This window comes from Bubalus bubalis, chromosome 12 (assembly GCF_019923935.1).
Source record: "Bubalus bubalis isolate 160015118507 breed Murrah chromosome 12, NDDB_SH_1, whole genome shotgun sequence".
NCBI lineage: Eukaryota > Metazoa > Chordata > Mammalia > Artiodactyla > Bovidae > Bubalus > Bubalus bubalis.
In genome coordinates, this window is record NC_059168.1 from 37,459,143 (window position 1) to 37,483,728 (window position 24,586).

General features: G+C 39.1%; 1 protein-coding gene and 1 long non-coding RNA gene across 7 annotated transcripts; one reads left to right on the forward strand and one right to left on the reverse strand.

Annotated features, from left to right (window-relative positions):
- Window positions 1-22,775, reverse strand: MTIF2 (mitochondrial translational initiation factor 2). 6 transcript variants are annotated; one of them, XM_006068882.4, is made up of 15 exons: window positions 22,621-22,757; window positions 22,105-22,195; window positions 20,105-20,330; window positions 19,634-19,745; window positions 18,849-19,020; window positions 18,215-18,375; window positions 17,099-17,275; window positions 11,006-11,145; window positions 8,109-8,233; window positions 6,541-6,745; window positions 5,967-6,219; window positions 5,199-5,339; window positions 3,160-3,324; window positions 942-1,082; window positions 1-220 (listed from the first exon to the last, which is right to left on the reverse strand). In XM_006068882.4, exons 3-15 carry the CDS (start codon window positions 20,321-20,323, stop codon window positions 48-50), a joined length of 2,184 nt encoding a protein of 727 aa, XP_006068944.3. In that variant the 5' UTR covers window positions 20,324-20,330; window positions 22,105-22,195; window positions 22,621-22,757; the 3' UTR covers window positions 1-47. The 6 variants fall into 6 exon arrangements, with proteins under 6 accessions (XP_006068944.3, XP_044781851.2, XP_006068943.3 ...); XM_044925916.2 differs by having other exon boundaries at window positions 22,026-22,195; XM_006068881.4 differs by lacking the exon at window positions 22,105-22,195 and having other exon boundaries at window positions 22,621-22,775.
- LOC123464766 lies at window positions 22,772-24,053 on the forward strand. The gene is made up of 2 exons (XR_006639791.1): window positions 22,772-22,886; window positions 23,839-24,053. It is a non-coding gene; the product is annotated as an uncharacterized LOC123464766 (long non-coding RNA).
- The last annotated feature ends 533 nt before the right edge of the window (window positions 24,054-24,586 follow it).

Genomic DNA, 24,586 nt, shown 5'->3' on the forward strand with positions numbered 1-24,586 from the left:
TATAATAAGACAAAAACATTTAATCATTTATATATTTTTAAATAATTTTAAAATCCTGGATCCCAAGAAGTCTTGGCTGGAACTTCTTTTTCTTCGTAACAAATAATAGCATCTCCCACTTTAAATTCTATCTTTTCGTCATCCAAACTAAGACCACAATCCATTCCAGTTTTGACAACTGAAGTATCATCTTTATGGTGTTTCAGTGAGATTAATGAGCCTTTAGGGGAAAAAAGAAAATATAGGGTTCATATAGTCAACAAATAAGTATCCAGCAAGTACTGTTGTCTGCTACAACGGCAGACTACAAGGAAAATTATACAGGTTTTACACTTCTTCCACGTTACATGATGGGGCTAAATACCAAGGAAAAGGGTAGAAAAGTTACGTGGCTGTAGTAATCTTCCTTTTTAAAGGTAACGCTGCAAGGGATGGGGTGGTTCTCGGGACTTGGATGAGCTAAACCAGGATGACACTGCAGGCAAAGGTGGTTAGAGGATGGAAGTAAGTAGACATGGCTCAAAGGGCTTCCCAGGTGGCCCTAGTAAAGAGCCTGCCTGCCCAGTGCGGGATATAAGACATGGGCTCAGTCCCTGGGTCTGGAAGAGCCCCTGGAGAAGGGCATGGCAACCCACTCCAGTATTCTTGCTGAAAAACTGGACAGTCTGGTGGGCCTTAGTCTGCAGGGTCACAAAGAGCCAGACACAACTGAAGCAACTTAGCACACGTGGCTGGAAAGGTAGTTTGGGGTCAATTTTTAGAACCTTAGAAAATCAAGACGGGAACTAACAATCCTGTGGGAATCATTGGGACCAGAGGCCAGATACAAGTTAGCAAGAGGTGACCTGAGCTAAGACTAGGGTAGAGAAGGACCTCAGATAGTAACCCGCAATCAGGTTTTTAGTGACTGGATATAATAGAAACAGTTTTATGTTGCTTACCCTTCCAAATAACATGTCCATTGCGGATTAACTTAAATTTTTTTTGCTTTTCTATCTGTCCCTTTTGGACTCTGCAGCCAGCCACAGGAACTTTTTTCTTCCCCTCTGTTACAGAGAAGGTAGCTAGTATAAAAGCCTCACCTTTAGGAAGAAGAGAACATTAAGTACACTGAAAACAGAAATTCTGACAAATACGTAATTTCTGACATTCTGCACAGCAAAAATTAAAGGCGTGAGGAAAAAAATACAAACTCTGGTAAAGAAGTCCCGATTTTCTCTGATTCCACCACTCTATTTTCCTGGCCAATATTAGAAATAAAAGCATAAAAATCCTTGGAAATGTACTTACCAAAAGAATGAACAAAAGAAACATGTTTACTGTTTTGGCTGAATAAAATGCAGTAGAAGATGCTAACAGTTGATTGTAAATTGAGTGTAATTTCTGTCTACTTCGTGAAAAGCTAGTTCTCAGTCATCCTTCAATACAGTTTCTCAACTGGATCATCTTATTAAGCTCACCACTGGTAGATTATACACACTTAAGAGTACTAAATCTCTGACTTAACTCAGTTTTTTTACTGACTGAAATTTGAAACATTCCAATACGACATGGTATCACACACTAGAATGTACTAGTTTTCTAGGGTTACTGCTATTTGGTGTTCACTTCCTCCTAGAAATCCTCATATTACTTTTCCAAATTGCTCTTACCACAAGAACATAATAAATCTCTGTGTGATCATGTTTAGCAGGTCAGAAGAGCCTAAAATAAATCTGCATTGTGGACCAAAAATGCAAATACTGTCTCATCATGAGTAAACAGACAAATCCAAATTAAAGTACATTTAACAAAGTCACTGGCCTATGCTGCTGCTGCTGCTGCTGCTAAGTCGCTTTAGTCGTGTCCGACTGTGCGACCCCACAGACGGCAGCCCACCAGGCTCCCCCGTCCCTGGGATTCTCCAGGCAAGAACACTGGATGCCATTTCCTTCTCCAATGCATGAAAGTAAAAAGTGAAAGTGAAGTCGCTTAGTCGTGTCCGACTCTTTGCGACCCCATGGACTGCAGCCCACCAGGCTCCTCCGTCCATGGGATTTTCCAGGCAAGAGTACTGGGGTGGGGTGCCATCGCCTTCTCCGCACTGGCCTATAACACTTGAAAAATGTCAAGGTCAAAAAAGACAAGAACAAGGAACATCCCTGGTGGTCCAGTGGCTAAGACTCCATGCTCCCAATGCCAGGGACCCAGGTATAATCCCTGGTCGGGGAGCTGGATCCCACATGCTGCAACCAAGACCTGGTGCAGCCAAATATTAAAAAAAAAAGAAAATCTGTCATCCTGGACCAGGGGAAAAATATATAGCTATAAAGTACATTATAGAAACAATGAACATGGACTGTTGACTTACAGTATTAATGTTCAATTTCCTAAGTTTGATATTTGTGGTTTTAGAAAATAACAAACACTGGGTAGGCCAAAATGTTCGTTTGGGTTTTTACAAACAAACTTTTTGGTCAACCCAGTATTTAGGGGCAAATGAATACAATACCTCAAATTTACAATTAAATGGCCCAGGAAAAAACTGTGTATGGAGGAAGGGGGTGGGCTAAAGCAAATGGGGCAAAATGTAAACAAATGAACTGGAAGTGAGTCCTGTATACTTTTCCAGTAATTTTTCAGGAAACTTAAAAAACTATCACCAAAATTACAAGTTAACCAAGAAAATCTGGATGTGGGGAGGAAAAAACATAAAATGATTCAGTCCATCTTAATTTTAGCCTTTAATCTGGCCAAAGGATATGTTAGAGAAAATAATTTTAAATGTTAAATATTTAATGTAAGTTTTCTTATGGTGGATTTCTCTGCCAGTTGCAGGACACAATCAATGGCTCCTTCCACAACACTATTAACCTTTATGCCTCCATCCAGTCTACTTCGTATTATGAGTTGTTTATATCTAACTAGAGGGCACATTCTTACTGCCTTATTGCCTTTATATCCTCACAGCCAAAGCATAACACCTTACAGAGGCCAGGTGTTTATAATTCAGATGAAATTATGCTGAACCCTTATCTACAGTAGTCATTTTTTCTAGAACACAGGATATGTGTTGGAAGAGTGAACATATTTAAACAGTGAAATACATTTCCCCTTAAACTTTGCTTTCAAGTGTTATAAGGTATGAATGTTTAGAAGTACCATTCACTGAACACTCACCTATTGGGTGCTCTTCCACAATGCAGGGCAACCTGCTGCTCAGTTCTTCCTGCAAATCTTCAATAAGACGGTAAATGATTTTGTGAAGTTTAATTTTTACTCCTTTTTTTGCAGCCAACTGCTGGATAACATTGCCTGCATTCACATTGAAGCCGTATATAACACCTGGAAAGCATAAATAAAGTAGCACAAATATTGCATTAAACAGTCTTTCAAGCAAAAACTCAAAATCTAAATTTTTTGCTTCTATTTAAGTTAAAAGCAAGTAGGAGAGAGAAATTCTATATTTTCTCATGAAAGCTAGTTTTCAAATTAATAAAAATATAAATTCTGTTATGTCTTGCTAAACAAGGAAAATTTCTTTGATTTTTAAGTGTTCTTTATGATGTTTAATGTTCGTTTAGGAAACGTTTAAAGTGCCCAAAAGGTGCAGCTGCTGCTGCTGCTAAGTCGCTTCAGTTGTGTCTGACTCTGTGCGACCCCATAGACGGCAGCCCACCAGGCTCCCCCGTCCCTGGGATTCTCCAGGCAAGAACTGGAGTGGGTTGCCATTTCCTTCTCCAGTGCAAGAAAGTGAAAAGTGAAAGTGAAGTCGCTCAGTTGTGTCCGGCTCGTAGCGACCCCATGGACTGCAGCCCACCAGGCTCCTCCGTCCATGGGATTCTCCAGGCAAGAGTACTGGAGTGGGGTGCCATTGCCTTCTCCCAAAAGGTGCAGGGTGATACGCTAAATGTTAATTTTTACACCAGAGAAATAAAAAAAATGATTATAGCTAAAGTATTATTACATTATTTTAATAATTGTTATGAATTACAATCTTATAGCCCACAACTTTTGTGCTTTGCTCTGAAGTGTTCAGCCGACCAAACGATGTTAAAAAAACACATGACCCTTAAGCAACACAGGTGTTAGGGATGCTGATCCTCCAGACAGGTGAAAATCCAAGAGTAACTTACAGTTGGCCCTCCATATAAATATGGTTCTTCCTCAGATCTACAACCTCAGATCTTGTAGTACTATAATATTTACTACTGAAAAAAATCCATGTATAAGTGGACCCACAGTTCAAAACCATGTTGTTCAAGTGTCAACTGTAGTTACTTAATTAGAAAAGTTCAAGAGTTATTTAAGAAATCAAAGAAGTACCATGGAGCTGACCATTTTACCAAAGAACAAATGGGGGAAGCAAAAGCAAAACACTTTCCTTAAAATAAGGGAAAAAATTAAAGCAAATGGCTTAGTCAGGAGAAAAACACAACCACCTTGAAAATCTTGTCATTAAGAAATCGTTCAACACACCACGCTATTTACATTAATAGTATAGTCAGTGCCCATAAAGGACTTTGAAATAGCTAGCATTATGGAAGACACCATTTCAGTAGTAGAGGTAACAACTAATTCTAATAAAGTTAGGTCATGAAGTACCTCCTTCCTAAATGATTCACTAATTCAGTAAAATCGGTGCTTTGCCTAGATGTTAAACCTAGTCAAAGTGACAGTCATGCAGTCATGAGTTCCCATTCTGTATAACGTAAGTTTGACTTATAAATAGTCCCCTTGCTTTCGAGGTATTTAAAGCTAAAAGGAGCTTTTGATCTAAGAAAAATATAATTTATAAAATTACAAGTGAACAAAAATAGGCAGTCAAAAGTAAAAGATAACACTGAATAGGTTGACTGCAGATTTCAGGAGCATTCAAAAATCTAAGTGAAAGAGAGGACCAAGCTTGGTTTAGTTTGGGATCTGGGTGAGATGAGGTGGCAGTAATGGTACACTGGGAAAAAAAAACATCAAGAAGCACTCCTGGGGCTTGAAATAGTTCCCCAAGAGTTCAGTACAACAATGACCAGCGGGGCTGGGCCTGCAGTACTGCACATCCTGTGCAGGATGCAATCGCGAGCTGGGACTGGACTGCCAACAGGAAGGGGAATGTGGATGGGGAGTAAATGTCAGGTGTCAGCAGCCAGCAAAAAAGACAAAAGTGAAAGGTTCAGAGCGTGTTCTAGGGAACACAGTTAAACAGGAAATGGGAAACTTACCATGAAATGTTTCAGCAAGGTTGACATCATTTTCACTAATATCACCCACACCAAAATGTACCAATTCTAGTTCACACTCATGTGAAGCATCATAGGTATCCATAACGTTCAAAATGGCTTCAACAGAACCATCAACATCACCTAAATGCAGCAAAAGTTTAAAAATATTGATGTTAGGAGTTAGGAATTAACAGACTCAAAATTATAATAATCTATTTAAAGCAGTAACTAGAATGGCATTTATCATGGAATATATTCTTATTTAGGTTTAGCATGATAAATACCTTCTTAGCTGAACAAAGTATAATGAACCAGATATACATTTACAGCAAAAGTCACAAGAAAATTGTTTAAGGAAATCTCCCCCAGTGGAGGCGGGCAAAAAGGGTGAAGAGGGTCAAAAGGTACAAAATTCCAGCTATAAAATAAATATGTAATGGGGATGTAATATACAGCATAGTGACTATAGTTAATAATACTGCATTGCTTATTTGAAAGCTGCTAACAGAGCAAATCTTAAAAGTGTTCAAGAAAAATTTTATTTATGTATTAGTGAGAGATGCTAACTAGATTTACTATGGTGGTCATTTCACCATATATACAAATATTGAATCATTATGAAAATGTTACATGTCAATTATATCTCAGCTTTTAAAAATTCCCTTCCAAAATACTGAAATCATTTCAGCTTATGGTCCAAATTAATAAGAGAATGACAAAATATGAAAAAATGACAAAAAATGAGTTGTAAAATCTTGTAAAAGTCACCTTTAACAATTATAGGAAGCACATTTGAATCTCTTTCTAGTTTCTCTTTCGGCTTTAAGGGCTGCTGCTGTCTTTTTTCTCTGTACTTTATATATGACCTCTCCTTCCAGTGCACAGTGCCATACTTCTCGCGGTCTTTCCGATGTGCTTCTTGGTGTTCCTTTCGCTTTTCTTCTATTAATTTTAAATCCTCTTTATTTTTCTCCTGTTCTTGCTCATACTTTCTCCAGTCAACAACTTCACGTGCCCTTGGCTTTACAGGGGGAGAAAGGGAATTACTTAACAGAAACCAATAACTGCTGGTTTTTTCCTCCACTATAAAATTAGCTTAACTCATATATGAAACCACCAATTAAAACTTTAATATGGAGGCTTTGTGTAAATTTGAAATTATTTAAAAATCCAATCTCAAATTGCTAAAAATTCTACAGCCAAACTCTAAAATGACATCACTGGCCACTCACACATGTTATAGTACTGGATTAACATTACTTATTTTGTATTGTAACATTATAGACTGACATTTTAAATCACTATATCATATTCTACATTATAGGAATTAAGCTTAATATACCTCAGATTCTACTTCAAGAATTTCATCTCCTGCAGAAGGGAGGTCTCTCCAGCCTATGATTCCCACTGGCATGCTAGGATAGGCCTCATGGACTGCTCTGCCATTTTCATCGAACATTAAGCGTACTTTTGCCCAGCTCTTTCCAGCAACCAGAATGGAGCCTTTTCTCAAAGTTCCTCTTTGAATTATAGCTGTAGTAACAGGACTAATATGAAAATAAAAGCATATATTCTTAATGCCATAATCAGGATGTAATAGCACTTTCTCAAGTCAAGATACCTTTAAGAGATTACAAAATATTTATTAATATGAACAAACAGGGTTAATTCTATCACTTCTTAACTTCTCAAATAATTTTTCATACTATTTTCTGTTCAGTTGCTCATTCGTGTCCAACTCTTTGTGACCCCATGGATTGCAGCACGCCAGGCTTCCCCTTCCTTCACCATCTCCCAGAGTTTCCTCATACTCATGTCCACTGAGTCAGTGATGCCACCCAACCATCTCATCCAATGTCGTCCCCTTTTCCTCCTGCCTTCAACCTATTCAATTTTCATACTATGAAAACATTTTTCATAATTGTAACCTAAGTGTCCATTAATGGAAGAATCAATAAAGAACATGCAGTATATACATATAATGCAGTAATATATAACCTTGAAAAAGAAAAAAAAATCCTGTTGCATGCTAGAATATGGGTGAACCTCCTAAATGAACATTATGCTAAGTGAAATGAGTTAGTCAAAAAGGACAATATTATATGATTCCACTCATACAAAATATCTGAAGCACTGAAAAGCACAGAAACACTACTGAAAGGTGTTGCCAAAGGGTGGGGGAAGGGAAATGGGAAATTAACACTATATGGGAATAGTTTGTTTCGCAAGAGGAGAGTTCTAGAGATCTGTTGCACAACAATATGAATATACTTAAGACTACTGAACTGTACATTTAAAAACGGTTAAGATGGTTATTTAATATTATGTACCTTTTACCACAATTTAAAAAAAGAAGAAAACACACAAAAATATTTCTTGTAAGGTTATGGTGGTGAAGGGTGCAGATAGCTGAGTATTTTGACAAAATCCTAATCCTCTTTCTATAACTAATAAGTTAAGCAGTGAAAAGACCTCTTCTGCTAATAAGGAGGGAAATTAAAGATGAGAACACTATTCCAACAATCTTACTATATATTAATGGGTAAGGACATAAAGGATTTAGAAACCCAAAAATGCAACAATTGCTATTTCATTCTAATTTATGTTAGCCTATAAGATTTTACCAATTCAGCTAAGTCAGTGGGGAAAAAAACAAAAATCAAACAAATTGAACTACTAAGTCACCTAAATAGGACTACTAAATGTGTACACATAGTTGCTATGGTGTCTTGATAACTGCATGTTGGGTTCTGTGTAGCAGTGCAATAAACACCTTTTAAAACAAATGCTTTGAAAATACTGTTCATGTATTAATAATATGCAATCCTTATAATAATATATGGTTATATAATCAGGTCACAAAAACAATGAAATAAAATTATTAGAAAGTATGCATTTTAACAGACCTACCCTCTTCCTTTGTCTGTGAAAGATTCTATTACTGTTCCTTCAACTGCACCAGTAGGGTCTGCTTTCAATTCCAACATTTCTGCAAGAGCAATAGTTGCCTCTGCCAAAGCCATCATGTTTTCACCCTTAAAAACAAACAAAAAGGAGTTGTTAATATACATTAATAAATATTATCTGTAAATGTAAATACCAGGATCAGAAAGTCAAACAATCCCTGACAGCGATACTTTTCTCTTTAAGCATAAAAAACAGAAATTAACCTATAAGAAGGAAGGAAAGAAGGAAGGGAGGGAGGGAGGGAGGAAAGGAAGGAAGAAAAGAGAGATGCAAGAAAACTCTGACCCTGGGACAGATCTTGCAAGGAGTGGTGGCTGTATTATTTTTCAAAGAATAGGTACTAGTGCTTGTCAATACCCTTTTATAAACATATGCTTCTTTCACCCTCATTCCTTAGCTTCCACAGATGAGTTTTCTTCCTCTCACTTTCTTTACAATGCTACTTTACATTTGAAGTTCTGGACAATTAAATAAGCTTTCACTGATTTCATTTTGATCACTCAAGAATTCAATGAACTACTACTTATTCTTATTAAATAAATGAGGAGACAAAGCACTGACTAGACCCAGGCTATAAGCTACACTCTAACTACTCAGCTGTGCAACCTTGAAAATCACTTCACCTCTCTGCATTAGTTGTTGTTCAGTCACGCAGTCGTGTCCAATTCTTTGTGACCCCATGGACTTGACTGCAGCCCACCAGGCTCCTCTGTCCATGGGATTCTCCAGGCAAGGAACACGGGAGTGGGTGTACATTTCCTTCTCCACTCTCTGAATTGCCTTTCCTCAATTGTAAATTGAAGGAGCTAGATTAGATGACTCTTTCACCTTTAATGATCTCTGTTTATTGTGCTTTCTAAGGCTCCAAGATCATGTAGCTGATTAACTAGTGATGCAACTGGAATTGATGAGCAAGAGAGTTTTCCATTGTCCATGTCAGCTAAGAGACTGCTCACAGTTGTTACAAAGTGTGAAACAATATAGACAACCTTAACAAAACTAACTAAACACTCTGCTTAGTTAGTTAGTTCAGTTGCTCAGTTGCGTCCGGCTCTTTGCAACCCCGTGAATCGAAGCACGCCAGGCCTCCCTGTCCATCACCAACTCCTGGAGTTCACCCAAACTCATGTGCATCGAGTCGGTGATACCATCCAGCCATCTCATCCTCTGTCGTCCCCTTCTCCTTCTGCCCCTAATTTCCCTCCCAGCATCAGGGTCTTTTCCAATGGGTCAATTCTTCACATGAGGTGGCCAAAGTATTGTAGTTTCAGCCTCAGCATCAGTTCTTCCAATGAACACCCAGGACTGGTCTTGTTTACCCATCTATTTAATCCCTAGTATTTATTTCAGTTTACAAAATGCTGCTCTGAAAAGGAGAGTTGGGGTTGTTTCTTTGCATGTAAAGTCCCCTATTCCATCTTGGAAAAGAAGGCCTCATCTTACTTCCCTGCTACTCTCTTACCTCCACTCCCCAGGAATCATATCTGCCATGCGTTCAAGTTTATGTAAGCAGAGTCACATCTATCTATGCACTCATCTGATGGTATCTAGGCAGAAAAAGCAGTCATGTCTTCAAATGTTCTCTTCTTGCCAGCCAGTTTTCAGAGTGGAGTAGAAATCAAGGTACAGTAGAAAGATAAAAAAGTAAGGTGGCATTTTATGAGTTTCAGAAAAAAAGAGGCAAAGTTTTATTATTAATGGAGGCATAACTTCTAATCATCTTGGAGGAATAAATTTAGGAAAAGTAAAGATAAAATGAGACTTAACTGGAGGAAGGTGGCCAAATAAAGTAAAATTTCTTCAGTGAATGATCAGAAGGAAAAAAGTCCATATTAGGAGTAAACCATGGAATATGGTCAGACTGAACAAAAAAGAAAACTGTTACTTAGTAGCTACCCGTAGAGGACAAGAGAGCTGGAACGTGCTGTCACACAACAGGCACTGAGTTTCTTTGGTGTTTTTTTATCCAGAAAAGAATAACTGGTCATTTAATGGGCTTCCCTGGTGGCTCAGTGGTAAAGTATCTGCCTGCCAATGCAGGAGACAAGGGTTCGGTCCCTGATCAGGAAGATCTCACATGCCAAGGAGCAACTAAGCCGGTAAGCTCTAACTACTGAACCTGTGCTCCAGAGCCCGGGAACAGCAACAAGAGAAGCCACTGCCATGAGAAGCCGTCATATCGCAACTAGAAAGTAACCCCTGCTTGCCAAAACTATAAAAGCCTGAGCAGCAATGAAGACCCAGCACAGAAAAAATAAAAGCACAGAAAAAATAAACAGATAAGTAAAATTATTTTAAAAAGAATAATTGGTAATGAAAAGAAAATGGAATTCATCACAAATAACACTATAAAACTTATAGTTATTTAACTCATAGAAGCACTGGATCAATCAATAACAGAATGAATCCAAATATTACAACACTGTATTAGTAAAAAGTTTTACTTGTCAAATCTCTCTTAAGTGCCCTAAGACCTAGTCTATAACTTTTCACTTAAAAACAGGCACTTTTTTATTACCAACCAAATTTCATTTCTGCTTAAAATAGTCTTTAGCCTACTATTATCCTATCTATCCCTACAACATTTACCACTTACTCTCCTCATTCTAAGTATCTCATAATAAGTAAAGCACAGTTTAAGCCTGATTCTCATGGACTGGTGACTGACCTTTCTGAGACTAATTTCTAATCTGCCAAACCAGGATAAAGGCACCAGCTTTACTGAGTTCTGAGAGAATTTTTAAATGATGACAGAAATTCTGTGGGTCAAAATGTTCTTGAGCTACAAGGCACCCCGTGCATTTCACGCAGCACTCTCATCTCGACACACCTGTACTCACCGTGAGCGCAGAGACGTGCACTGCTTGAACGTCACCTCCATAATCCTCACACACCACATCGTATGCTAGCAGTTCTTTCTTCACTTTCTCAGGATCCGCCTCAGCTTTGTCACATTTGCTTATGGCAAGGACAATAGGAACTGAAAGAAACAGAGTTAAGAGTGCAAATGATGGCACTTCAACTCCAGGTATTCACATCAAAACACAAAATTTTCTGGCTTTCTCTTGACTCAGTGACTGTATTTATCTAACAAAAGACCCACTTTAGACCCACCCTACCCTGCTTTCTACACATGAAGGATTCCAGATAAGAGATGTCAAAACAGCAAGTGTAAGATTCTGAATTAAGACTAGACAATTAACGATGATTAAAAAACAAAACCACAACAGTATTAAGGGCAGAGAAAGGCCTATCCTTAAACCTGAAAGCAGGATCAGCAACTACACTAGAGATAATTTCCAGAAAAAAAGATCAAGAGAAGATTTTAATCCAACTCTACCACGAGATCACCCTTTCATGGGTCACCACCTTGTCGTGGTGAAGGGGCTTGTGTAACTCAATGAAGCTATGCAGGGCCACCCAAGATGGACAGGTCACAGTGGAGCGTTCTAACAAAACATGATCCGCTGGAGGAGGGAATGGCAAACCACTGCAGTATTCTTGCCTGGAGAACCCCATGAACAGTATGAAAAGACAAAAAAATATGACACCAAAAGTGAGCTCCGCAGAACAGAAGGTGCCCAATAGGCTACTGGGGAAGAGCGGAGGACAGTTACTCCAGAAAGAATGAAGCAGCTGGGCCAAAGCAGAAATGACTCTCAGTTGTGGATGTGTCTGGGGATATAAGTAAAATCTGATGCTGTAAAGAACAGTATTGCATAGGAACCTGGAATGTTAGGTCCATGAATCAAAGTAAATTGGAGGTGGTCAAGCAGGAGATGGTAGGAATAAACAACAGTATCTTAGGAATCAGTGAACTAAAGTGGACGGGAATGGAAGAATTGAATTCAGAGGACCATTAAATCTACTACTGTGAGCAAGAAGCTAATAGAAGAAATGGAGAAGCCCTCATAATCAACAAGAATCTGAAATGCAGTACTTGGGTGCAATCTCAAAAATGACAGAATGATCTTATTTTATTTCCAAGGCAAACCATTCAATATCACAGTAATCCAAATCTATGCCCCAACCACCTATGCCAAAAGAGCTGAAGTTGATCAGTTCTATGAAGACCTACAAGACCTCCTAGAACTAACACCAAAAAAAGGTGTCCTATTTATCATAAAAATTGGAATGCAAAAGTAGGATGTCAACAGATACCTGGAGTAACAGGCTAGTTTGGCCTTGGAGTACAAAATGAAGCAGGGTAACGGCTAACAGAATTCTGACAAAAGAATGCACTGGTTATAGCAAACAATCTTTTTCAACAACACTAGAGACATCTTTACGTCCAGACATCAGCAAATGGTCAATACAGAAATCAGATTGATTACATTCTTTGTAGATGAAGACAGAGAAGCTTTAAACAGTCAGCAAAAACAAGACCTGGACCTGACTGTGGCTCAGATCATCAGCTCCTCAGAGCAAAATTCAGACTTAAACTAAAGAAAGCAAGTAAAACCACTAGGCCAGTCAAGTACAAACTAAATCAAATCTTCTATAAATATACAGTGGAGGTGATGAATAGATTCAAGGGATTAGATCTAGTAAACAGAGTGCCTGAAGAACTATGGACAAAGGTTTGCAATACTGTACAGGAGGCAGTGAACAAAATCATTCCAAAGAAAAAGAAATGCAAGAAGGCAAAGTGGTTGTCTGAGGAGGCCTTACAAATAGCTGAGGAAATAAGCAAAAAGCAACAGAGAAAGGGAAAGGTACACCCAACTGAACGCACAGTTTCAAAAATAACAAGCAGTTGTTCAGTGAACAATGCAAAGAAATAAGAGGAAAACAACAGAAGGGGAGGGAAAGACTAGAGATCTCTTCAAGAAAACTGGAAATATCAAAGGAACCCATCTAAGACAGGTATAAGAAAGGACAGAAATGGTAAAGACCCAATAGAAGCAGAAGAGATCGAGAAGAGATGGCAAGAATACACAGAACTGTACAAAAAATTCTTAATGAACTGGATAACCAAGATGGTGTGGTCACTCACCCAGAGCCAGACATTCTGGAGTGTGAAGTCAAGTGGGCCTTAGGAAGCACTGCTGCCAACAAAGCTAGTGGAGGTGATGGGATTTCAGCAGAGCCATTGCAAATCCTAAAAGATGATGCTGTTAAGGTGCTGCATTCAATATGTTAGCAAATTTGGAAAACCAAGCAATGGCCTCACAACTGGAAAAGGTCAGTCTTCATCCCAGTTCCCAAGAAGGGCAACACTAAAGAATGTTCAAACCATCAGACAATTGCACACATCTCCTATACTAGTAAGGTTATGCTCAAAATCCTTCAAGCTAGGCTTCAGCAGTATGTGAACCAAGAACTTCAGATGTTCAAGGTGGGTTTAGAAAAGGCAGAGAAACCAGAGATCAAATTACCAACATTTGCTGGATCATAGAGAAAGCAAGGGAATTCCAAAAAAACATCTACCTTTGTTTCCTTGACTACACTAAAGCTTCTGACAGTGTGGATCATAACAAACTGTGGAAAACTCTTAAGGAGATGGGAATAACAGACCGCCTTACCTGTCTCTGGAGAAGGAAATGGCAACCCACTCCAGTATTCTTGCCTGGAGAATTCCACGGACAGAGGAGCCTGGTGGGCTACAGTCCATGGGGTCAAAAAGAGTAGGACACGACTAAGTGACTAACACATACTTTACCTGTCTTCTGAGAAACCTGTATGCAGGTCAAGCAGCAGCAGTTAGAACCTCATTTGGAACAAATGAATGGTTCAAAATTGAAAGGAGTATAAGACTGTATATTGTCACCCTGTTTATTTAACTTGTATGCAGAGTACACCATGAGAAATGCTGAGCTGGATGAGTTACAAGCTGGAATCAAGATTGCTGGAAGAAGTATCAACACCCTCAGACATGCAGATGATACCATCCTAATGGCAGAAAGTGAAGATGTCTTGATGAAGGTGAAAGAAGCAAGTGAAAAAGCTGGTTTAAAACTCAACATTCAAAAAACTAAGATAATGTCATCCGGTCCCATCACTTCATAGCAAATAAAGGGGAAAATGTGCATGCAGTGAGATTTCCTCTTCTTAGGCTCTAAAATCACTGCAGATGGTGACTGCAGCTATGAAATTAGAAAATGATTGCTTCTTGGCAGGAAAGCTATCACAAACCTAGACAGTGTATTAAAAAGTAAAGATATCACTTTGCCAACAGAGGTCTGTATAGTCAAGGCAATGGTCTTTCCAGTAGTCATGTATGGATGTAAGAGTGGGACCATAAAGATAGCAGAGTGCCAAAGAATTGATGCTTTTTAGCTGTATATTGTCACCCTGCTTATTTAACTTATATGCAGAGTACATCATGAGAAATGCTGGGCTGGAAGAAGCACAAGCTGGAATCAAGATAACCAGGAGAAATATCAATAACCTCAGATATGCAGATGACACCACCCTTATGGCAGAAAGTGAAGAGGAACTAAAAAGCCTCTTGATGAAAGTAAAAGTGGAGAGTGAAAAAGTTGGCTTAAAGCTCAACATTCAGAAAACGAAGATCATGGCATCTGGTCCCGTCACTTCATGGGAAACAGATGGGGAAACAGTGTCAGACTTTATTTTGGGGGGCTCTAAAATCACTGCAGATGGTGACTGCAGCCATGAAATTAAAAGACACTTACTCCTTGGAAGGAAAGTTATGACCAATCTAGACAGCATATTGAAAAGCAGAGATATTACTTTGCCAACAAAGGTCCGTCTAGCCAAGGCTATGGTTTTTCCAGTGGTCATGTATGGATATGAGAGCTGGATTGTGAAGAGAGCTGATGCTTTTGGACTGTGGTGTTGGAGAAGACTCTTGAGAGTCCCTTGGACTGCAAGGAGATCCAACCTGTCCATCCTAAAGGAGATCAGTCCTAGGTGTTCATTGGAAGGACTGAAGCTGAAGCTGAAACTCCAATACTTTGGCCACCTCATGAGAAGAGTTGACTCACTGGAAAAGACCCTGATGCTGGGAGGGATTGGGGGCAGGAGGAGAAGGGGACAACAGAGGATGAGATGGCTGGATGGCATCACTGACTCGATGGACGTGAATTTGAGTGAACTGCAGGAGTTGGTGATGGACAGGGAGGCCTGGCGTGCTGTGATTCATGGGGTGGCAAAGAGTCGGACACGACTGAGTGACTGAACTGAACTGAATTGTGGTGCTGGAGAAGACTCTTGAGAGTCCCATGGGCAGCAAGGAGATCAAACCAGTCAATCCCAAAGGAAATCAACCCTGAATACTCACTGGAAAGACTAATATTGAAGCTGAAGCTCCAATACTTTGGCCAACTGATGCAGTCAACTTGTTGGAAAAGACCCTGATGCTTGGAAAGACTGAAGACAGAAGGAGAAGAGGGTGACAGAGGGTGAGATGGTTGGATGGCATCACTGCTTCAATGGACATGAACTTGGACAAACTCTGGGAAATGGTGAGGAACAGGAAGTCCTGGCATGCTACAGTCCATGGGGTGACAAAGAGTTAAATACGACTTGGCAACTGAACAACCACCACCACCACTAGATCATCCGCCTCTTCTTTTCAGAAGCTTTTAACTCACTGTTAAAACCCAACATCTCACCAAGGGCTAAGGGTCATTATTGTAAACTTCCTTTCAGGATTTACAGCAACTCTTTCTTCATACACTTAGCTCAGTGACTGACACATAATAGAGTCTCAATAAATGTGTACTTAATGAATGAATCAAATAATCTAATCATCTACTTGTCATTACCAAATATACCCTCTCATTAGAGAACTCACACAAAATACAGGTAATTCTCTGGTTAGGTTTCACCAAGTCTACAATGTTCTCAGTTATCAAAGGAACAGAAATTGAAAACAGACACAAAAGAGCTATGCAATCCACAACCTACTTTAGGAAAAAGTACATTCTATATCGACGAGCTTGAACTTAACAGACACCAAGAGAACAGGTACAGGAAGCCTGATATAAGGAATTTATCCTGTCTCAACCAACTGCTTTGTTATGGGATCCCTGACAGATTTCGCACTCATATTTGTTACATTCCTTAGGATCATTAAGAACATAGCCCATTCCACAAAAGCAACTTTGAGAAATTAAAAATTAACAAGAGGAACACAGAAGCTAGAAGACTGGATTCCAAATGCAGACATGATGCAAATTTACTGTAATTGGGAGAAGTTCCTGCCACCTTCTAGGTCTTAGTTTTCCTCTTTATGAGATGAAAAATAAAAAACTGGACTAGATCAATGACTGTCAACCTTTCTTTTTAAACTTGCCAACAAACCTAAGGGAACATGACGCACTCTGTCAGGTACATTTTCTCAAGACAACAGTACTTTTTCAGTGAGTGTAAGGTCATTTCAGAATAAGAATGAATGTACAAAATATATGTGTGGTGTTTACTATTACAATTTTTAAATGGAGAAAAAAGGAAGAAGCCAAGTGATTTCCAAAAGTTTCAATTTTATACCTTTGACCAAATAAAAACTTATTTAAAGCAGATGAGGGAAAAGTCTCTTTTTAGAGAAGAATTCAGAATATCACTGTTTGGAACTCCTAATGAATTTAGTCAATGGATACATAGGAGTTTATTATTCTAGGCTTATTTTTTATATCTGTTTTAAATTTCATTGATAAAAATCTTTTCAAAAGTCATTTGAGACTGTTAAAATTGTTATACCATGCCAAGTAAGTAAACAGTAGAGCAAGGACTATATTTGTGGTCACAAGTCCCAAGTTGAATCCTGCTACACTCTTCTTAGTAGATAATGTCTTTAGCAAAACAATTCAACTTTCTTTGAGTCTTACCTGTTAAACAGGTATAATAATCCTGGAATTCCCAGGAAGACTAAATGAGCAACATGTAAAAACAGTAACTCTATTTAGTAGATCCTTTAAGGAAAAAAGCAACTTCCTTCCTCATACAGGAAGTCAACCACACAGTACCGTGAGCATCTTTGGCATGCTGAATGGATTCTACAGTTTGTTTCATCACTCCATCATCTGCAGCTACCACCAATATAATAATGTCAGTGACCTGAGCGCCTCTGGCTCGCATTGCTGAGAAAGCAGCATGTCCTGGAGTATCAAGAAAGGTTATCTTTTCCCCAGAGGGCAAAGAGACTGTGGAAACAGAAATACAAGATCACTAAGGACTCAAATAAGAACATACATGACCTTATCAACACAATTAATAATTCTTCAAAATAATTTTATTCTTTCCATTAATCTTAATTAGAACAATACAGATCATCAATCCACAATGAAGTGATAACATACCAGTGAGACCTTTAGAGTTTCTTTTTACGTAATCATTTCAAACTATTCCTATTTCTAGACTATAATATAAATGTATAACAGTATACATATAATATAAATGTATATATTATAATAAAATACCAATTGAAATCTAGAGGAAAAAACAGACTGATAGTTGTATAGGCAGCCACTCCTACATTAGCAAACAAGAGCTGCACAACTGCTTTGAACAACAAGCAATTTAGTACAGTTAGAAGCTCAGGATTTGAGTCCTATAGCATTGGGTTTAAATCCTGGCTTTGCCACTTTACTAGCTGTGTACTTTGAAGCAAGTAGCTTAACCTAAACAAGTCTCAGCCTCTTTACATGTATATAGGACTACTAATACCTACCTCACGATGCTGTTGTGAAGATAAAAAAGATAAAGCATACAAGGTTCTCAGAATACAGCTGGGCACATGCTAGGTGTTCAGCAAATGACAGCTGTTATTTAATTACGAGTGGTAACACTATCCCAACCTAGTATTGAAGAGTCTTAGGCTCACTGGTCGCAAAGAGTCGGACACAACTGAGCGACTGAACTGAACTGAATTGAAGAATGGGCTAGAATAAAAAAGGTATAATTTTCGTCTTATACTACATACAAAATAACCTTTACCAGCCACCTGCTGTACATTTCATCTAATGGCTTTAAGCTTTAGCCTTTCTTTTACTTTAAATTTGTATACTTATACTATGATACCTGGTTTAATAAAATAATATGTGGGGTTCCCAAGCACATTGTAAAGTGATTTGTGTTCATACCAAGAAAGGCACCAATGTGCTGAGTGATGCCTCCAGCTTCCATTGCTGCCACTTGAGTTTTTCGCAGTTTGTCAAGTAACGTCGTTTTCCCATGATCAACATGGCCCATTATAGTAACAACTGGGGACCTTGGGATTAATAAAGCTGGATCTGCCTGGGGCCTACAATTAACAGCAAAGGAGTTTCATTTCTTAAATATCAGATACACTTTATAGCCTATGAACTGATTTGCAGTTACCTCTGTGCACTACCTTTAACAACAAAACCCAACATACAGCTCGGATTAGATACAACTATTTTCCTCTTCTATGCATACCAGTGACTTATGATGATATATACAATGACTGCCCACCTGCTGTTGGCATCTTAATAACAATAAGCAGAACTGAATGAAATTTTAAAATTCAGGATCAGTACACATAAATCAGAAAACTAAGAAAAATAACCCTTAGAGTTTTATAATAACCTGCAAATACACTTTTTGATGCTTTAAGTACTTTGAATAAAAGTTTAACATATACTCACAGATCATTTTAATTGCAAAAGAAATTTTAAGTCAAATCTTTCCATTAAAAAGTGTGAAAAAAAAAACCAATGTTGTCTCCTTCCCCCAATTTACACAGTTAAATTTTACCTTTTGACAGCATCTTTATTTTCTCTGACTTTGTCTTGTTTTAATTTGCTCCATTTTAACTTCATTCCTGACTTCTTTATCACTTCTTTGATCCAGACTTCATCTAAACGTGAGTGTGTTTCTAGTGAATCTATGTCAACAGCAGTGTTCATTAAAGATTCATATACACAGTCTGGGTGAAACAAGATAAAACCTTTTAGGATCATGAATTAAACACAACTAAAAAAAAAAAAAATCCCAGATGCTGCAACTAAAGATCCTGCATGCCATAACCAAGACGTGGAGCAGCCAAATAAATAATTTTTTTAAGTTGCATTGTTACTACACTGTATTGTAATTATTGTACTGTATAGTCATTACTACAAATATTTTTTTGCCTGTACTACACTACAAATATTGTCAAAATGAGTGCAAGAAGAAAATTTGAAAATTACAGATAAACAAAGGGAAAGTAAATGAGTATAAACAGTCTCTCAGTCCAAAAACATCCTTTGGACTTATTCTAATAGCCCACAAGACTTCTGAGAAAGTTTCATTCAAATTTTTAAAAAATCCCACTTTTATTAAAACAAAATCTTGGAGAACTATATTTGGCAAAGAGCCAAGAAACTAATTAGGAACTGTTGCCTAACGTGAAAAATATTGGAATTACTTAACATCTTTTTAAACCACCAGTCTAATTTTCATCCTTAAATACCTGAATCTCACTGCAAATAAAATACCAGGTATTCCATATTTATTGGAAAATGTTTCCCTATTTTTCCTTATAAAATTATCTGGCTCACCTATGTCTTTTTCCATTGCTCTGGCCAACTCCTCAACAGTCATTCCAAGCCACACCTCCACCTCCTTTTTAGATTTTGTTGAAGGTAATGGAGATTTCTGTGATCTTTTTTCCTATTAAATATTCAGAATGCATAAAGAAGAAGGAAGAAAAAACTTTGAGATTTATTCTGGAATATATACCACAGTCATGGCTCCTAGTTCTACCAACTCTCCCATAAGTAGTTAAACCTCAGACTAAAATTTAAAATCTTGCATTCTTAATTCACGGTTATATACTGATGTAAGTCATCAAATTCATCAATATTACTAAACAGCTAACTAGAACCTCCTTTCCTCACAAAGATTGATTGCCTGGAGTATAACATTAAGGCATAAAGATTTCATAAATGACAAAATACTCAAAATGGACTTCTACTCATCAGTCTAGGAACTTTCATCTCAGATCAAATAACAGAGAAATCTCTAAATACCTTCTTTGTCACCAGAAGCCTACGTTGAGATAATGCAGCCCTGAGGAGTGCATCTGTTTGCCAGGGTAGGGTGTACAGCTGAGCCGTCTGCACTGCATAAGCAGATGAAAACATGTGCCTCCACTGTGCCAACATTCTACTTTGACACAGGCTGTGCAGCTGCCTACAAATAGTGTGAAACCGTAGCAAGTTCTCCAACTTCAGTATCTTCCGGTTCATGTTTCTCCTAAGAAAAAAAGTTTTAAAAGAATATTGTGGTCAATATTGAAATCAAGCTAGGAAACGTTAATAGGATATGTACTGCACGAAAAGCGCTGTGCTCGTGTTTCAACAATGAGTAAAACTGGGTTCCCACCGTGAGCGAGCTCACAGTCCAGTCAGAGAGATGGGATGTCGTACCAAGTATTCTCTAGATATTAACTATTACTATTAGTATTCTTATGATTTTGTATGTCAGTAACACTGACACACAATAACTTAGAAGGGCTCTTTTTTCTTGAAACATCAACTAACCAAATCATAACTAGAGTGATTTTTTAACACAAATTTGAACTCATCAACTCTTTGCTAAACATCCTTTGTGGGGGCTGGAAGGGGATTATCCACAGTTTAATATACAACTTCAAAACATGCTATATAAGGGCTCATTATCTGCCTTCTGTTAGTCTCTCACTTCATCTCTTACAATCTTATATTTCCCTCATGCCTACCTCCCCAATTTTTGTTGCTCTGTCCCACATATAATCTCTGATGGTCGTCATCTAATCTTTGAACCTTTGCATATGCTTTCTCTACTTGGAAATGTCTTTCAACCCTAACATTTTCTGTTCTTCCATAGCTCTTTCCCAAAAATGGACGTAACAGAGTGGGAAGAAGGCATCCAATAAATGCCTAATGAATAACGTTTTTTGATCACTCTTGTTTTTTTTAAGATTTATTTATTTTTGCCTGTGCTGGTCTATGTTGCTGCTCATGGGCTGGCTCTAGTTGTAGTGAGTGGGGGCTACTCTCTAGTTGAGGTGCCCAGGCTTCTCAATGTGGGGGCTTCTCTCACTGCAGAGCACAGCCTCTAGGCACAAGGGTTTCAGCAGCTGCACCCCGTGAGATCTGTAGTTGTGAGTGGGGAGCTCTAGAACACTGGCCCAGTAGTTGCAATGCATGGGCCTAGCTGCTCCTTGGCAAGAGGAATCATCCCGGACCAGGGATCAAACCTGTGTCTCCTGCAGTGGCAGTAGGATTCTTAACCATAAAACCAACAGGGAAGCCCCTGAATACTACTCTTCAGATGAAAGAAGAGTTTATTGAGAAACTCACAATCGAACTCAACAGTATAGCTCAGAACTCAGTAGTACAGTCTTTTCCTCCTTGAGTCTATTTCTTCTGATCACAAGACTGCATTTCTACAGATTTTTTTTTTTTTTTTTTTCAGTGTTTAAAGCAAGGAGCAACTAAAAGAACATAAGAAGTACTACTTTTCTCCTTGGCAAACATTTCCTTAGCACCATCTTCTAGGGACTGCATTTGAGGTTGTTGATTCAAAGTTTAAGAAGCCAGAGTCACTTCCTCTGGAGTTCACTGTCTCTAAAATGTTCCAGTATAATGATTCTTAAACACCTCAAGAAAGGCACATTTAAACAATCTTATTTGGGTACATTTCCCTGAGGGATGAAGTAGAGCGCTCAAAAAGCACAGAATTTCTCGGGCGGGTTGGGGGCAGGGGGTAGGTTTTTTTTTTTTTTTTTTTTTTAATGAGTCTAAAACCAGATTTAACAAGGACACGAATTAATGCAGTGGTAGGAAAGGTCCTTCATGGAGATTAACCAAAGCACAGATATTTCACTGAGGCAGATATTCGAAAAACACATGGCGGGGGGCCGGCGGCGGCAATAAACCAAATACCCAAACTGGAAGGAAAACTTGCCACTTATTCCAAGCCTCTCGTTTTATAGAAAAGGAAAATGGAGTCCAGAGAGCTCAAAAAGCCTTCTCCAAAGTCATACCGCTAATTGCTGACAGTCAGAACTAGAACCCAAGCTTTCTGACTCCCAATTCCGGTGTTCCTTTGCCGCTAGGATATTCTTACTATGAAACCTGAAAAAAAAGATGTTGGAAGTAATGTAGTTGCGTTGGTCCAAACATCTGAATGAAACAGTTGAAAACCTTGGACTTTATGTGCAAATGCAAGGTAAAAATAAGTCACTATACAAGAATGACGGATCTAAGGTAGCTTCACCTGGAACCCGAGCCCCATAAGCATCGTATACAGCGGAGGCGGGGGACTGGGGAACACCTGCCGCGGCGCTCAAGGAAGGGAAGCAGCCCTCTGCTTCCGGCTGGATAACTCCTTCATCATGCCTAAAGCAGGGTCACGCACGGATTAGGTGCATCATGGAAAGGCTCCCGAATGCGCAATGTTCATCATCTGTGCCGCTGACACTTTAGGCCAAATAGAATACACGCCACCCAGTACGACCCGGCTAAGGGACCCACCCCTCGGCCCCTCACCTAGCTCCTACCTAGGACCCAGGACTTCGGGATTCTGAAGGGGGCGGAGATCACCTTCCGGACCGGCAGGACAGTCCATCAGCCAGTCCGTCCCTGAAACGGTCCCTCTCCGGCTTCCGTTGCCGCCGGAAGCGGCTCTACTCGGAATTCAGAAGTCCCTACTTCGGAACAGCAGTTGTAACCTTTGTCGAAGCCGTACCCGCGTTGCTGTGCGTGGATGAATAATCGCTTTTACAAATCACTTCCCTTCCTAGAAAGTAAATTACTGCAACTCTGGGTGCGTGAGTGGCCTCCATGAGTACGCTCAAGGGAAAGTTAAACGGGGAAATGTGGGAGAAATAAGTCCTTAAAACACATACTTCCAAAAAGGGGGAAATGCAAGGGAAGGCGGTGATAGAGTTAGTGATGAGGGTGGAGCGCTTTCTCTTTTAAAAGTCGCCTCCTGTGGGTGGCATTTGAAGTGCTAAAGCTAGAGTGGGCCCCAATCCCAGTTCACCCCCAGCTGTGTACTCGGGGACCTTATGTAAACTCCCTGTGCTGCAGTTTTGCAATATGGTAATAATACTGGAGTGGGTAGCCATCCATTCCCTTCTTTAAGGGATCTTTCTGACCCAGAGATCGCACCTGGGTCTCCTGCATTGCAGACAGATTCTTTACCGACTAAGCCACCAGGGAAGCCCTGGTAATGGTGGTGGTTTCATCCCTAAGTCGTGTCCAACTCTTGGAACCCTGTGGACTGTAGCCTGCCAGGCTCCTCTGTCTACGGGAATCTCAAGCAAGAATACTGGAGTGGTTTGCCATTTCCTTCTCCAAGGGATATTCCCGACCCGGATGTTAAACTCAGGTCTCCTGCATTGCAAGCAGATTTTTTACCAACTGAGCTATGAGGGAAGCCCCATGGTAATAATAGTAACTGCTTAGTAAGATAGCAGTAGCAGGAAGGTTCTTAAAGTAGCTGGTTCATAAGGGTTTGCTGTTGTGGTTATTAGCTTCCTCCCAGAACATTTCCACACCTTGATTGGACGTTGTCTTCTGGCTTGTCACCTTGACCTCAACCGCCACTATTCTCAAGAGTCTTTAAGTATTGTTTTATTTCTGTCCTCAAGGTCTAACACTACCCTAGGCTAATGATGTAGGTATAGAAGAGTTTCTTACTGTTATCTGCTTCCTCCCTCCCTAGTGTGGACTCCTAACTCATGCCCCATCCCCACTTTTTTTTGTCTTCCCAGTGTCACCACAAAGATGTGTAGGCAGTGTTGCTGAATGATTGAGTGGAAACCGCTGTCTGGAAAATCTTTTTAATGAACCTAACACACCTGAAAACTACTGAAGTGTGTTTCAGTTTGCATCATTTTACTTACCTTTCACACTCACTGAAGTGCAATTTCTGTAAGAAATTCTTTGCTCTCTCAGTGTTGCCAATTAGTTAAGAAGTAGAAATTGATTGGCAGAACATCAAAGTAATGGTCATATCATTCTCCCCAATATTAAAGTGAAAATAACCAATACGTTTCTGATCATGAAGATATGCATACTAATGTGGAAAATTCAAGCAGTACACCAAAACATAGAAATTGGAAGGAGCAAGGAAGGAAGGAAATGAGGAAGGAAATAGAATGAGGGCAGTTAAATAGGCACCAACCTGAACAAGTCAAAGCTGGAAACTTCTGAACAACGAAATAATGGAGTTATTAGATTATAACTCAAAATAACAAATGAGGGACAGGGAGAAATCCTCCTTATAGAATAATTCCATGTTTATTAACTTCAACTATGAGTTAAAGCTTAGGTCCCACCTCCAATCCCTTGGGAGTGGCCTGGACTTAATGACTTGCTTCCAAAGAACAGAATATGGAAAGGAAAAAGAGTACCTTCATAACAGAGAAATCTGGCAGACACCACCTTAACCAACTTATCAAGGTAAACATCAGTAATGTCCTGTTGATATCACATACCCCCTGAAATGATGTGATAAGG